Source organism: Manis javanica, chromosome 5 (assembly GCF_040802235.1).
Source record: "Manis javanica isolate MJ-LG chromosome 5, MJ_LKY, whole genome shotgun sequence".
Lineage (NCBI taxonomy): Eukaryota > Metazoa > Chordata > Mammalia > Pholidota > Manidae > Manis > Manis javanica.
Window position 1 is genome coordinate 142,418,086 of NC_133160.1, and position 16,515 is coordinate 142,434,600.

At 42.8% G+C, this 16,515-nt stretch overlaps 1 protein-coding gene across 11 annotated transcripts in view; it reads right to left on the reverse strand.

The window, feature by feature from the left end:
- The window catches only part of FAM114A1 (family with sequence similarity 114 member A1), a 111,341-nt gene extending 96,965 nt beyond the window's left edge, over positions 1 to 14,376 (reverse strand). For all 11 annotated transcript variants that reach the window (XR_012131760.1, XR_012131761.1, XR_005057077.2 and 8 more), the window contains exons 1-2: positions 14,230 to 14,376; positions 5,764 to 6,113 (exon numbers count right to left, since the gene is read on the reverse strand). Coding sequence is in view for 8 of the 11 variants with exons in the window: in XM_073237735.1 (XP_073093836.1) it covers positions 5,764 to 6,105 (342 nt within the window). In the remaining 3 variants the exon portion in view is untranslated. The remainder of the gene's footprint in view (positions 1 to 5,763; positions 6,114 to 14,229) is intronic.
- Between the last annotated feature and the right edge of the window lie 2,139 nt (positions 14,377 to 16,515).

A 16,515-nucleotide genomic window follows, 5' to 3' on the forward strand; every position in this document is an offset into this window, starting at 1 on the left:
GAGTAAGATTTGTGAAATGAATAGAAAGCCTAGGATGAGCTGAATTTTTGTATTTGGAACCTTAATAAATTGAACATTAATTGTTCAAACCAAATTAAAAATTAATTAAGAGTCTGAGTTGTCCTTTTTATACACAAAACATACACTAGCCTATACCAGAAACCCATCTAAACACAAATCTAACTTACCTGACCCCCACCCCACTCCCCCAACTACTTTCTTCCCTTCTCTCATTCTGGAAGTGATGTTCTCCTCTTCACTGAAATGATCACATCCACTTGAACTCCTCTGGGCCTGGGGTGATTGTTTTTTTTTCCCCTTCTTTCCTGGCTTTTCAGCCTTTCTCTATTGGCTACTTTCTCCATTTAATCATGCACATGATTCCTCCATCTTAAAACCAGCAAATGGAAATCATGATAAAACATTTCTTTCAAACAAACCTGGTTTCTGCTCCACATCTTTCTTCTTCTCCTTTTAAAAAAAAGTACCTACCTTCTATACCCACCCTCCCTTCTCTCCTCCCTGACCACAGTCACTCTCCCATGGCTACCACTTCATGAAACCATTCTCAGCAAGGCCGCACTGGCTTCCTTGTTGTCAAAGCCGTGGACTCATTTTACTCATTTTATTTCTTGACCTTTCAGTAGCAGCGGAAGTTCAACCACTTTTATATTTTTACAACACTCTATTCTGATGGCTTCCATGCCCTATCTCCTAACTTACTTTTTTTTGTTCATCCTTTATTATGATTTTAGTTTACTTTTGAAAGTTTCTACATGCATATTATCTTATGGAGGCTCCTTCGATTAAGCTACAATCTGACTGCTGCCAGCATTCCAATAAAATATGCATAGTCCAGAGTCAGCTAGCATCCTAATCAGAACAGCTATACTCCAGAGGCAGCTATAATGAGCACTTCTATTATCTATAGCTCTGTTAACATCTGATACTTTGCTAATTAGTATACCGAACTGCAGAAATGGGTTTCAACTGGTAAACATGGTGGACTATTAAATTAGCATTCTGATACCTGAAAAGGGTTCTAGATGGTGAAATTAAAAGTATTCAAGATTTGTGGATGGTTAAGTATATTTCAGAGCCTCTTCCTGCCTTTATATGAACTGGGTACAAGAAAGGATTTTGCCTTGTTCTAAATGGTTTCCATCCAGCTCTGAACTCTGGGGAATTCTGGTTTCTTGATGCTAGCTATAAGGGAAGAAAACCTGACCTCCAGAATTCTAAGCATTGGCCTTGAGTGAAGCTTCACACTCAGGGTGGTGGTCAAGGCACCTAAAAGGACAAAATCATAGGATATTCTCAAGCCTACGTGAAAAACAGTTCTCATGAATTGCTTTTAACTTTTTTGTTAATTGCTTAATTTAAAAGTCTCAGTGTGGCACAATGTAAATTGAGATTTGATTTCACTTATAGAATATGATGGTGAGATTATGGAGAGAAAAGGTAACTCTCACTATCTAAACTTTGCTGGCTACCATATCAAAGAGATCTACCATAAAGAATCTTAAGAGCTCTGTGTGACCAAATTGGCTCAGAGACAGGAGCATTCCAGGACTAAGTCCTTGGCCTCTATGCTTCTTTATTTAAATATAACTTTTGGGAAGTCTTACCCTCTTCCATTACCTAAGTAGCATCCAAGTCCTGATGGCTTCTAAATCTGTCTCTCTTTCCTAGGCTCCAGACCATTAAAACCAACTGTCCACAAAATATCTTCACTTGGGTGTCCCATGGCATGTTCAATACTAGACTCACCATCTTCTCAATCTCACCTGGTCCCCCAGCTAACCCTTCCTCTGTCCTAGCATTAGTGGTTCCCAAACACTGGTCCACAGACTGACTGCAAGAACATCCTGTAGAGAACGTATTGAAAATATAGTCTTGACATCCACTGTGATCTTTTGAATAAGAATATCTCAGTGTAGAGCCCAGGAATCTGAATTTTAACAAACTCCCAGGGTGATTCCAGTACACCACTAGGTTTAGGAAGTGCTGCCCTATGGCTGAATGGAACCAGCATCTGTCTGGTTGTCCAAGCTAAAATCTGAGTGCTGTCATGTAAAGTAGGCTTAAAAGAGCAAATACGCAAACAGAATGGAAGCCAACTCCACTCACTCATTTAAGAGGCAAAAACCTGTCATCAGCATGTCTTGGCTTATGTTCTCTCTTCTTTTTCTCGCTCGACAACAATTTAATAGCTCTTAAACATTTTGCTTTTCCTTTCTAGGGAGAGATACATTGGTAGTCGATGCTTTCCTTCAAGAGCACCTCAAAGGAACACAGTAATACTGGAATTCTTTACCTTAATAATTGGTCTTATGAGTTGGTTTTGGTCAGTAAAGTTGAGTCTTTTGTACTCTGGGTAACATTTCTAGGTGTTAAAAATTTATGGAAATTTCATCTAGATTGGATCTCTTAGTATATACTGAGGTCCTGCAAAATCTCTGGGAATAAATGCCACTCCAGATTGGCACCCAAGACAAACTTCTCTGAATTGAGGCTGAAGACTTTCTTGACTCCTTGAGATTGATTTAAATGTTCCGTCTAAGTCTCCCCTGTGCATGTGCTATCTAGTACTACAGGGCATACTGTAATTGCTTTTGTACAGTACTGCCTTCCCCAACTAGGCTGTAGGCACCCTGAAGACAATTACAAGAGCCAGATTCCTGGGAATAACACATGTTGTTATGGGGTTGGTAAGGCCTTAGGGAGTCTAGTCCAACCTGCAAGGCTCAAGTGAGCATTTCTCATGGGTGCTGGACAGTGGATTCAATGGCTTGTAGTCTGTGTATCACAATGGACCAGAAAGAGAAGGAGCACCAAAAAACAGAGAGAGCTTCTCTGAGTGCATGAACTGTGAGCAGTGTGATCCTTCAAAGCTGGCAGAGCCACTGGCCTCCTGCTCTTCCCCAGGCTTCCTCTTAGTCACACCATCCTTCCTGCCAAGCTATGGCTGCCATGCTGACTCAGGCAAAGGGGAAGCCAATGATGTGGATTTTAAGGGGACCCAGACCCAAAGGAACTATGCAGATACAAATCACTTGGGGAAAAACAGATAAATTTACACATATTATCACAAAATCTAGTGTGTCCTAGACAATACTGGTTTATACTTCTTCAAAGGCTATTCTGCTGTTTTGTTTTTTTAAAATATTTTCCAAGAGAGGATTTAAAGGGGTGTTGAGGCTCTTTTAGGCTCAGATATACCTGGGATCAAATAGGCTTTTGAGTGTGGCCTTTTTCCCATGGGACCTGCAAAGATGCAAACAGCCAACTTGTAAATGAATTTTTGATTCATGAGTTTTTGTAGAATCCATTTTCTGGATCAATAGAACAATAGTTGTTTTCATCACTGCAAAAGGACTTTTTTTAAGTGTCCAGCAAAGGGCAAATAAAATAGAGCAAATGAACAATGCTTGCAGATGAAGCATGGGATTGACTTCTCCTAATATTAACTTAAGATAAAAGGATAGGTTATCGATAGAGATAGTAGAATCCCCCTTTCTGGTAATTCTTAAAAAGATACTAAATTTGCACCTACTTAGAAGGGTTTAAATATGACCTGGGTGACAGAGATATCCTCTTCCCTCAGGCCCTTCCAGCTAGTTGTACACCTTTCTGCCTTCTTAGAACAAACTCAGGAATTCCTTCCACACCTTGGTTCTCTCTGACCTGATGCAATGCCACACACACACAGCCACAGCGACAGTCACAGCTCTCTGGCCAGTATTTGCAGTTCCACCCATATACTTTTGGCTTCATTATGAGGAAATGCTCACATTTTCCAAGTCTTTGAAAGCTATCAGTGCTGTGCGGGGAGAGGAGGCCATCAGCTCCAACCCTCTGCAGCATTAAGGACATTTATGAAGAACTTTCAAAAGCAGGATTTACCTCGATTTGCTCAAAAAAATTTAAGAAGGCAGATGTGTAGAAGGCATGCTGTCTTTTTCTTGTGCTATCTTTATTGACAATCTTGTTATAATTATGAGAAGCCTGAACTTGGAATGTATAATCTATCCATCAGGAGCATATATATTTGGGATTAGTGGAGCTTCTGCAGTTTTTTAAAGTCATATCAGGTCAGAATGGCATGGCTAAGATACACTTTTCTTAATGTACAAGGATATTTATGAAAAGTAGCACTTAAAATAAAAATTGGGAACCAATTCTCCCCATGACAGAAAGAAAGCATGGAGGGAAAAGAGGTTCCAGAGTCAGGCAAATAAGTATATATACTTCAGGTATAGGATAAACATATACTCTAGTGGTTCAGTTTCTCTGGAGAACCCAGAAGAATACAGACCCTAGCATCAGTATTTTTTAAAGCTCTCCCAATGCTGGAGATGTTGAAATGTTTGGCTAAAATTCAGAACCTCTGGTCTAGAAGTTCTTACTCCCTAAAGGGATCCAAGGATGGCTTCAAAGCATCTGTGAACTCTCAGAACTCAAAAACAAATTTTGCACATATGTTTACCATATCTGACCCAAACTTCTAGCTGGTCCTCAAATCCTCTCCATGACATCCCTGAAAAATGATTGTTTGCTTTTGTTTAACCATCTCCAGTCATGGGAAGCACCCTCCTCCCTGAGGAAGCCCATCTCACTTTAGAACAGATCTAAGAGTCAGATCCCTTGACCAAACTGGGGCACAAGAAGCCTGATTTTAAATAAAAGAATCACAAAACATTAGTCAGAAGGATACCTAGTGGTCTTCATGCACAATTCTTCATTTTATAAGGGGAAAAACTGAGGCACAGAGAAATTAGGTGTCTTGCCCAAACTAAAGCATTAATGACAGATTGGAGGGTGAACTCCCAGGCCCTCTGGTTCCCTGTTGAGTTGCCCTCCCTCACTGCATGCAGCAGAGTCCAGGATGAGTAGGGCTAGGGGCTGGCTGAGGGAAGATCCCAGTTCCCTGGTCCTACATCACCACTCTAGAAGGCAGGACTGGAGGAGAGTGGCCCACCTCCTTTCAATGCCAAGTGCCTCTCTATCCCTGCCAGTTCCCATGCGGATGGAAGTGAAGATGTCAAGAAAACCCAGCTCGATGGTCATATTGATGTGGCACAGGTACCCACTGGGAGACACTGGCCTATCTTATCCTCCAGAGAAACAGGTGCAGGCACTGAAGGGAAGAGGCAATGAATGCACTCTACCTCTGGCTCCCTGGAAGGTGGGATATGATGATAAAACAGTGATCGGAATATTTAAGATCTCCATAGTGTATTTGTAAATATGCATTAAAATTTAAGTGATATTAAAGAAACATTGACTTGTTTAGGGTGGAATTCAGCTTAATAATTTGGACTCCTTTTGTTTGTTATTATATCTTTCATTTATTACTGAGTAGCTTAATATCTTACTGGGTTGCTTAATATCTACGAACTTGATTGCCCAGTCAATAAATTGGGGTTAATAATATCCAGCTTAGAACCTCAAAGAACTATTGTATGGAGTGAATGACATAACATATGAAGTGGCTAGCAGAATGCCTGGCCCATAGGAGGTGCCCAATAATTGGTGGTTGTTAGTATTATTAACAATGCAGTTATCAAAATGCAAATATTATAATGAACAATTATCCTTGTATATGCATTTTCTCACCACACAATGCATTTTTGATGACACAGGTGATGTCATGGCATATTATGAACCCCCAAGCCCCCCACAGAGCCTGGCACAAATCTGTGCCCATGGCAGGTGTCAGTAAGAACTTGGGTCAAACTGAGTTAAATGAACTACTCCTACCAGATTATTCTGTTCTTTCAGGGGTATTTCAGATCCAGCCTCTGCCTCGAGGCTGACGGAGTCAACACACTCGGCAAGCACATCCTCAGTCACTTCTCCATTGACAGGGGGCTCCATGGTGTGTCTGGGCTGCTCAGGGTCCTCAGTGGTAGCAGTCTCTGCATCCTGGATGGGTGCATCTCCATGCACATCTCCTTCGGAGTCAGCCAGTGTTGGCTCATTTGAAATGGTAGTTGAATCACAGTGCACTTCTGCATCTTTGGGTAAAACATCACTACTGGGATTCTCAGTAATTTCTGCTTTGTCTCCAGTATCTAAGGTGTCACCAGCATCATCAGACATTGTAATATCTGTCAACAGGATTACAAACACACACTTTACGGTTAATCTGAATTGTTGAACTTTAATTCAAAGCCCTGCAGAATTAAATGAAGTCTGGTAGGGGTAAACTTTCTTCTACCAATAAGTAACTTAATGTAACCTTGGGGTAGGCCAATCATGGTCCCCAAAGACACCGATATCCTAATCCCTGGGACCTGTGAATGTTACCTTATACGGCAAAGGGGACTTTGCAGATATGATTCAAGATATTGAGATGGGGAGATTATTTTGGATGATCTGGGTGGGTCCTGAATGAAATCACTAGTTTTCTTATCAGAGAGAAGCAGATGGAGATTGGACTACAAAGAAGAAAAGGTGTTGTGTTGACAGAAGCCAAGACTAGAGCGATGCACTTGCAGATGAAGGAGGAGCCACAAGCAGAGGAACGTGGGCAGCCACTAGGAGCTGAAAGAGTCGATGAAACCATTCTCCCCTCAGTACATACGAAGCCAGGTTCCCCTCAGAGACTCCAGGAGGAACCAGCCCTACCAACACCTGGACGTTAGACCCAAGAAACTGATTTTGGACTTCTCATTTCCAGAACCATAAGATTTTTAATTTATGTGGTTATAAGTCACTAAGTTTATTGTAACTTGTTACAGTAGCAATAGGAAATCAATATAAACCGACAGAGCTATCTTTAAACTTTCATGGGTCTCTTACTTGGTATGCGGGGATATGCATGTGGAACTAAGTCTATCAACTGTATCTATGAAATTACTTATTTAATGTGACTGCATTAGTTATATTTGTAGCAATAATGAGAACAAGCATAGAAAATCCCAGAGAGCTTATCAAAAATACTTCCCACTTAGCTTTGCAATGTCATCAGAGATTCACATTGAGAAAGAGATATATACACACAAATGTGCTCTGTTGGGTACCAGCTGGAGAAGGCCTGGGATCTGTCTAGATAATTGTTTAGGCAGGGAAACAAAAGGATGAAATGGAGGGGAAAGAAGTGAGGTATTAAGCCCAATGAGGAATATAGCCATCATGAATTAACATACAAGGCAGAAAACTCTTCACCAAACTTGCAAATTATTGATATCATGCAGAACAGCACCATTCTATATCTGCACAGTCCAGCATGGTAGCTAATAGCCACATGTGGCTTTTGAGCACATGAAAGGTGGTTAGTGCAACTGAGAAACTAAATTGTTCATTTAATTTTAAATAATTTAAATTTAAAGTCTTACATAGGAGCATGCCTAGTGGCTACCTTACTGGAGAGCTCAGATCTAGAAGGCTAGGTCAAAATGAGAACTTTCTTAGGTTTAAATGTTGACAGTGTTCTCACCACACAAGAAGCCACCAAGTTCTAGTCAGACCAATAGGTATTTTTGTTGACCTCAGTGTAACTGACTGGTCAATTCTCAGGCTGCTGCTAAAAGCAAGCCTGTGAGAAGCCCTTTAGCATTCTGGCCATATTGGTGGTCCAGGCTTAGAACTCAGATGCACATGCTAGCCCTCTTCCCCTCAAACAGCCAATCCCCAAGGTTGTCTGGCTATTTGCCCTCTCTCCATTCTCTCTCTTGGTGAAGCACATTCCTTTCTCACAACTGTATTATTCACCACTTACATGCTGTGAGTTTCAAATATCTATGTTTATTTCACAGAGACAGAAAGTAAATTAATAGTATCCGGGGACTGAAGGGAGGGGGGGATGAGGAGTGACTGCTAATGAGCACAAATTTCTTGTGAGGGTGATGAAAATGCTCTCAATTTAGATAGTGGTAATGGCTGCACAACTCTGTGAATAGCTAACTAAGAGCCCCTGAGCTGCACATGTTAGAGTGAATTTTATGGTATGTGAAATATATATTAATATATGTGAAATATACATATACTTTTAAATTTTAATCATGCTGTTATAAAAAACATTCTACCTCTGGATGAGTTCTAATGGCCACTTGGACATCTCTTCCTGTTCAAAAGGAAACCTGTTGTTTTGCTATTAATACTAGGTCTTCTCTAGATTTTGTTTCTTTTAGTGGCACCTATATCTTCTCAACAACCCAGGCTTAAAACATCAGAACTGTATTAACTAAACCTTCATTCTCTCACAAATATATAAGACTGGCAACTGTTATTTATCAAGTACCTATTAAATTCAGGTTCTCTAAATGTATTATCTCCTATTAGTTGATATTATGAGCTCCATTTTACAGATGAGGCAACTGAGGCTCAGAGGTTACACTTTCAGTAAGTGGCAGATTTGAGATTTGAACCTGCATCTGACTTTATGTTAGAGCCATGTCAGAGCCCTCCCTGCAAAGCCAGCTGTCTTTTCTCTTACATTCAACCAGTGCTCGCATCCTAGAGGCTCTTTATTCAGAATTTATGTTCTTTCTACTTCTATCCTCACTGCCAGTGCCCTAGATCAGGTCCTCATTATGGTTCACATAGATTTCAATATTTGGGTTCTGCCTTCCACTGCTGCTCTTAGTACACCACTGTCTTGCTCCTGCATCCTCAGGGGTTCCCCACTTACTGCTGAGGTGAAGCCACATGCTCCAGTTGGCATCCAAGGACCTTGGACTCTGATCCCAGTAGGCTTATCTCCCACTATTCCCTTCCAAAACCTTAAATGAGACAATGTAAGTATCTGTGCAATGCCTGCCTTTCACAAAAACCCCTCAGATGGCTGTTCAATGTTTTTCACACATTTAAGGCCCAGTTAAAATAACCACCTCCTCTATTTTTTGTTCCTCCCAACTGGAACTCTCAACTCCTCTGATTTTTCTTCCTCTGAATTCACAGAGTGCTTTGCATCTATCTCCCCCTGGACAGTTACAATAATTTTTGATTAGTTGTTGTTGTTTTCCTGTTACATTGTAAATTCTGTGAGGACAAGGAACTTCCTTACTTTGTTTTCATATTTTATAGCACTTAACAGTGTCTTGAACACAGTGGGATGCTCAACAAATATGTGTTGAATTAGACTAATATTTTTGTGAAGATTTAAAGTTAAAATGTAATTTGAAATGAAGGCAAATAGAGTATGCCTTTACCCCATTCATTAATCAGGTGTATCTTATGTAAGTGGTTCCAAATGACCCGTATGTGCTTCTTTTCTTTTTCACCTCCCAGTTAACTGAGTTAGAATGTCTCTTCTTAAACAAAAATCTGTGTTCTGCAATTACACTTCTGTAAACAACGATACAGATGGGAAAGGCAAAAAAATGCATATTTTCCTTTGGCTGGTATAGTGAGCTTAAAATATTCAAGGTTGGAGATGGTCTGCCAATGAGCTTGATCAATGCTTGGTTGAAATAGTAAAGAATGAAACAAGGCCTGTACAGAAAAGGGGTAGTTACTGTGGTTCATGGGAGCGGGTGGGATAGGGAGGGTACTTGAAAAGCTATTATCATTTGCAAGCTTATAAAGCTTTTTGGAAACTACTGAGTCAGGACTGGCTTAGGACAGGAGGTTGGCAAACGACAGCCTGCTGGCCAGATTGTGCCCTTCACCTATTTTGGTAAATAAAATTGTATTGGCACACAGACACTCATTGCTTATTTAGTCTATGGCTTCTGTAGCACTACAACAGTGGAGTCGAGTAGTTGTGACAGAGACCATATGGCCCACAAAGTTGCAAAGCCTAAAATATTTACTAGCTGGCCCTTTACAGAAAATGTTTGCTAACCCACAGTCTAGGATATTGACTGACTGCCATGGCCTAAAAATTTCTTGGTCTTAATTTATCCTATCCTTGCCTGGGTCCTAGGGGCATAAGGAGAAGGGGTCCATGAATAAATGAAGCTTCAATATCACTTTTATTTCTATTATTTATTCATCAATAGCGGGTCATAGACACAGTCTGATATTTTCAGGACTTTGTAAGATAATTTGAAAATCCTTATTATTAATCCAGATTATTAAAGAGCTCCAAATGATTTCACTTTTCTATAAGCAGGGGCATGAGAATAAACCTAGCTATGACAAACATTCATGGGCAAATAAAAAGTATTATGGACATTTTGTTGATATGCTTTGCCCTAAACATGTTGTAATACTGTTCATAATGTATAATAAAATGCTTCAGCAAATACCATGTGACATACATGTGGGTTAGTGGTGATTTATACGCCAGGGGTGGTTGGTTAACATCTGAAGTACCCTTTTCAGGAATATACTCTCCAAAGGCCTTTAGTTAGGATTTCAAAATCTGTAGCTGGGTGTCCACCTCTTGAGATCACTTAACTATAATCCTCTCTGATCAAGTACCCCAGGGTATGCTAATTAGCATAAGGCATATCAGAAATAATTCGTCACTGGTGAAATGGAAGGTGCTTAAGATATGTGCATTGGCAAGAAATAATGTACCGGTCTTTCTGCCCTTCTATTACCAAGGTATAAGCTTATACTGAGTCCAGCAGTTTTTTGCTCTTCGCAGGTTTTCTAGTTCTTTCTAGTTCTTCTGGTTGATTGTGGGAGAACTCCAATGCCTGATTAGAAGGTTAGCTGAGTTGTGCCTCTAGAGCCATCCTCATCAGCAGCCTAAAAGGACAGAGGGCTAGGACTTCATCAAATTTGTATGAACAAATTGATCACCAAATTGCCTTAGGTCAGTTCACCTCAACAGTAGAAAAATTGCTGCAACAAAATCTCTCTTCTCTGCAGCTGCTCCACATTCAACTAGAAAGATGAAGCCATTTCTTTAGTAATTCCCCAAAAAACAGCTGGAAGCTATTGAACTGATATTGTTAAAAAATATTCACAGACAACTTATCAATTTCAGGAAGATCCTTTTACATGTTTCAATAATAAAATGGTCACTGTAATATTCAGCCCTACTTTAACTTCTCATCATACATACCCCCGATCTGTATTTACTTCTACCTGTTATACGTCTGACATTTCCCCTAAGCTCAAATCAAAACCAAAAATCTTTTTTGTTTGTTCCAGTAGACCCTTGTCGGGATATTACTATGACAGGAGAGATGTATCATTTTTAAGACTGTGCCCTTGTGTGTGAAGCCATTAGAAATGTGTGTCCTAAATACACAGCTGTTTCTGTGTAGTCACTGTTGGGAGTCCACCAGGACTACAATCATGATACACGCTGTGTTTCCTGGGACAGTCCCCATCTCTGCCTGGGTGCCTCTTAAGCAGTCAGGCTTACAAACCTCTCCTGATTTACGGCTTGGAAAGTTGATCACTGCAGCCATGTCCTGTGGCTTTGATGCTAGGGAGACTCAACTCACAGGAACAAGGAGGCTTCTTCAGTAAACTCTAAGGAGAGGAAGAGTGGAGTATAAAGGAGCCTTTGTGGGCTGTGGATAAGTTAGTTTTTCATGAGTAAATTCATTCAGCACCTAAAATGCTTCCAGAACTATGCTAGGGTACTGCACTGCAGCCACAATATCATTGCTCCAAAAATAAGTTTCAAACGGAAGACGTGGTTACTATCCTTCCGAAAATGAATAACCTGTTTTCATTTTATTCCTGGTCAGTGAAGATCCAGGAAACTATGTCAGCTAACATAAAATGGTTAATAATAATGTAAAACAGCACATCAAGTCAGGGAAATATGTGCCTGAACTAGACTGATCTTGTGCAAGGGAGAACTTTGAAAATAGCTTTGATATGGTTAATAAGGCATGAAGGGATAAGAGTATGTGCAAATGCCCAACATCAGGAATTAATTCTAAATATTCAGATTGTATGTCTGAGCGGCCAGGCCAAGAGTTTGCATGGAGGAATCGGGAAGGGTGGGAGGGATGGTATTCTGAGGTGGAAAGAGCTGTGCTCCAGTCCCTCGTTCCTTTAGGGACACATGACTCACTCTTTCTTGTTGGGCTTCCTCACTTCCTCCTCTGCAGAGTAAGGCTGGCCAAAATGATCTGGATACTTTGTTCCCTAATGCTGGACTGCCAGACCAGACCATGATGACAGAGAAAATGAGGACAAGATAGCAAGTTTTTTGTCAATCTAAATTTATTAAATATAAAGGACTCCCTTCATCTCGCAAGTTTAGCCTTCATACTTTTCTTGGTATTAAAATGTTTTTCACTTTATGAAACAGTGGTGCAGAGGACAGATTTTTAAAAGTTGTCCCATTTAGCCAAATAAGAATTTGGTAACACAGTACCCTGTGTGAAATCACTGCCTCCACTTAAAAAAAGGGCTGGTCAGTGAAGGAGCAGGAATAAAAACTCTGGGTGACAGCGTTCTCACCTAGGTTGTAAGAATTCCTAAGCAGCTTGGTAAGTACATGGGCCAGGCCTCCATCTCACTTGCATCCAGTCTAGCCTGCGGGGTACTTTTTTGAAACACAGATGGGACCTATTTTCTCCCGTTTAAAAACCATGAGGCTTAAACAGCTTTGCAAGGCACCTGTGTCCCCTCATAATCCAGCTCCAATCTCTCTATCCACCTCCTGGGACTCTCAACACACCCTCCGCTCCTGCCTCACTAGACAGTGTCCACACAGCTCAGACACATTCCCACCTCCCTGCCTTTGCCTGGGCTGGCTCCTGGGCCCAGGTGGCCCTGCCTCCAACTGCCTGGCAAACTCCTAAATGTCTCCCAATGTCTAATATCACTTTACATTCTGAGGTTTTCCTTTATGTGTCCCACTCTTTCAAAGAATTAATTGCTTCCTCTTTCATGTTTTTTTTTTTTTTTTTGCAATACTTTGCATGGACTTAATGGCAGTCATAAGGAATGTTTGTTTCCATGTCATTCTCTCCTCTTAAGACTGTGACCAAAAGCACTTTAGGTTGGTTTCTGACCCTCAGACATTTACTGAACTGAAATAATAGTTTGATATTGACTGAAGAGAAACATGTTTCATATAAGCCTAGTCTTAAAAATAAATGGCTACTTATATGGACTGAGTTCTTGAGATTCAGGAAGGCCCCCTCCCACCCTCAAATTCCTTCTGCACTGACTTCCTTATGCCTCAAATTCCACCCTGTTCGTTTCATTCTTTTGCTTAAGCCTTACAACTAAGGAATTTATCAGATCCTTTCCTGAGCTCAGGATTTGATGGAGGAAAGGGAAGGAGAGAGCACTGGGAATGAATATGAGTGAGGTAAGAAGGGGGCACTAGGTGGAAAAGATGGCAGGAAGAGGCCTCTGAGGAGAAATCCTGTCTCCGCAGTTACCTCTGGTTGGCTGAGGTTTCGTGGGGATAAAGAGACATTGATTGAAAAAGCTACCGGCTTGCATCTCTCGAGATACTTAGGATGGAAATTGATGGGACCAGTAGGATATAGATACGGCCCCTGCAGCTTATAGGGAGATGTCCTCCTACTCAAGGAAAGGGCTGTGCAGTGCAGGAGGCACCTGAGATGGCTGGAAATACTCACCAGATTCCAGGGGAGAAGATGAGCCCATTGGGTGTGCAGGTTGGGGGCTGAGGGACTGGGCAGCTGGGGTTGGGGGCTGGGCTCAACCCCCGGGCTGTGAATCGGAGTGGTGCTAGCTTAATTTAGGTTGCCGACTGGGGTGGGAGACCAGGCACGGCATGGGTCTGCAGGGGGAGAGATGATGGGCTTAAGTGGGAGGTCAAGGCCTGAGCTCGGTTTTCCGAGGCCAAGGGCAGGCGAACCCCTGGATGCGGCCTTTGCGTTAAGGTGACTTGCTCCCTCGGTGCCCTCGGTGCCTTCGGCTGCGGCATCCTGCAGACTGCCACTGACTGGGACCCGGGGCACTGGGGAACTTTGAGACGTGCTTGGTACCGGGACCGGATACTTCGGAAGCACAGGCAGGCTCCGCGGAGGTTCACGTCGTCCGAGGGGGCAGACTCGGAGTGCGGGCGTGTGGGTGTGTGCATGAGCGTGGACCCGGAGCGACACACACTCACACACACACACTCACACGCCCGCGCCCACGCAGGACCCTCGGTTGCGCCGCCCGCGCCCTCGGACCTTCACCCCAAGCCCGGTCCTCCCGGGTTCCGCGCCCGGTGCTAAGTCCCTCTAGCCTGTCCCTAACGATGGCTTCTCACGAGCGCCGCGGGCAGGACTGGGGGCCAGGACACAGCGCGCCAGCAAGGTGTCCCCCACCCCGCTGCGCGGCCCCCGCCCGCCGGGGAAGGGGATGGAATGGGGAGAGTGCGCTCGGGGTTCTTACCGCTCAGGCGGCCGAGTGTGCGCGGGAGCGCCCCGCAGGTCCCGCCCCGCCACGTCGGCAGGGCCGGCGAGGACGCGGCCGGAGGGCGGGCCGGCAGGGGCACCCGAGGCGGACGGGCCCGGTTGCCCCGCCCCGCGGCCGGCCCGAGGGGAGCTCCGCCCCGCGTGCGCCGCGCCCCAGCCTCCGAGCGCTGCCGGGCTCCCGGGCACCGCCGCCCCCCAGGCTGGGGCCCCAGCTGAGCTGCAGACCCTTCCCCCCGGGGGCTCTGCTTTCCCAGCTTGGTGTCCGCGGAGAGCCGGAGGGCGCCTCCCCAGCCGGGTCGGGTCTCGGGGTTCTCTCGATCCCTGCCCTTCCTTCGGAAGCGCCCGGAAACCCGTGCAGTTTCACCGGGAGGGAGTCGCCCAAGTTCAGCAGGAGTTTGCGATCCCCAGACTGCGTTAGACAGCGTTCGCCTACCCTGTTTGCAGGAGTGTAATCTGATGTAAAACTAACCTATCAAGCAAGGACACTTTATAGAAGGCCAGTGTGGAGGTGTGCACCACAACTGAAATGCATTAGCCTTGGCCCAGGAATCCCACATCTCTAATTTGTCCTCAGTAAACAGTAAAATGTGCAGATATGTACGTACAAGGGTGTTTATTGCGGCTGTTAATGCCAGGGGAAACCTGGAAATACTGTTCTACAGTAAGGGATTGGTGAAGTAAACTAGAGTAACTTCAAACGATCCGATATGCTGTAGCCGTTAGAAATTAAAACTGTATATACGATTTGTTGACTTGGAAGGAAGGCAGACCCTGGCCGAATACTGAGTCGAAGGCGAGGGATGCCTACAAAAGTGTATGTAGAGTATAAGCCCATTCTTGTAAATACGTATGCATGTGTGTAGTTTTATATAAAAGGGAAAATGTAATTTTGAACAGTCATTCTTTCTGAATTCTGCAATGATGAGCGTTAACGATCAGCTCCAGCTGTGACAGGTGCGTTTTGGTTTACTATATACACAAATGCCATACCTGTGACTTCTGTGCCTGCCTCTGACAGCAGGCCCCTTTGCTTCACCTGCTCCTTCCCAGGCAACAGCCCAATCAAACATTCCCTTTTAAAGAGCTAGTTTCCTTTTCTCCTTTGACCCAAACCACACCTTTCCGATAAAAGAACATCAACCAAGCAACTCTAGCCAGTTTTGTTGCTGACGGCAAATTAAAGACCTTTTACTCAAATGTTGCTGCTTCTGAGCCCACCAGGTTTTATCTCAAAACTTTTGTTTTGCAACTTACGTTATTTTTATTCATAAAAAAATTATGGAGTATTTAAAGCATATAGAAAAGTAGAGAATAATATGACAAATACTTATTTGTATAAGAATAAAAGTACAGAATACTATGACAATATATAGCTTTGTCAAATTTTTTTGCCATATTTATTTTAGAAGCTTCTAAAAGAAAAATAATGTTATAGATATGTTTGAAATGCTGTCTATTCTATTCTTCATCTTCTCTAGAGGTAACCACTGTCTTGAGATTGTTGTGGATCCTTCCCATCCGTATTTCTACACTTGGCCGCACATATCCTCAACCATATATACTATATAGAATTGTTTTTCAACGTTTTAAACTTTTATGAATAACATCCTATACACTTGTTTACTCAACACTGTATTTTTGGGAACCATTCTTGTTCATACGTGAAGCTCTAGTGCATTCATTTCAAAGTCTTTATAGGATTCCATTGTAGGAACATGCCACAATTTATTCATTCCCCAATCAGTGGACATTTAGTGTGTTTCATATCTCACTAATACGTACGGTGCCACAATGGTCATCTTTGTGTATGTTTTTTTTTTGTATCCCAGGCTAGAAAGTAATAGTCCCTTTACTAGACATTGTAAAATTGTCCTCCAGCATATTTCGATCATTCATGCAGGAAAACTCTTTGAGCATGTACTATGTACTTACAGTTGCTGTAGCAGCTGGGAATACAATAAAAAGCAAAGCAAAGTTCTGCTCTCAAAGAACTTGCATTCAATTAAAAGAGAGAGAGACTCTACCTAGATAACATATCAGGTGGTGGAATAAAGTAGGATACAGAGTCTGTAGGGTCTTGAGAATGATGGGTGGGAGCAACTGTGGGCAGGGAAGGCTTTGCCCATAAGTGACATTTCACTGTAGGCTCCTTGGAAGAGTGTGAGCAGTAGTAAAATTTCAGGTAGAGAGACAACAATAGCAGTGTGGGAACATGCCTTGTGTGCTTGCAGAATGGTAAGTGTGGCTGGAATGGAGGGAGGAT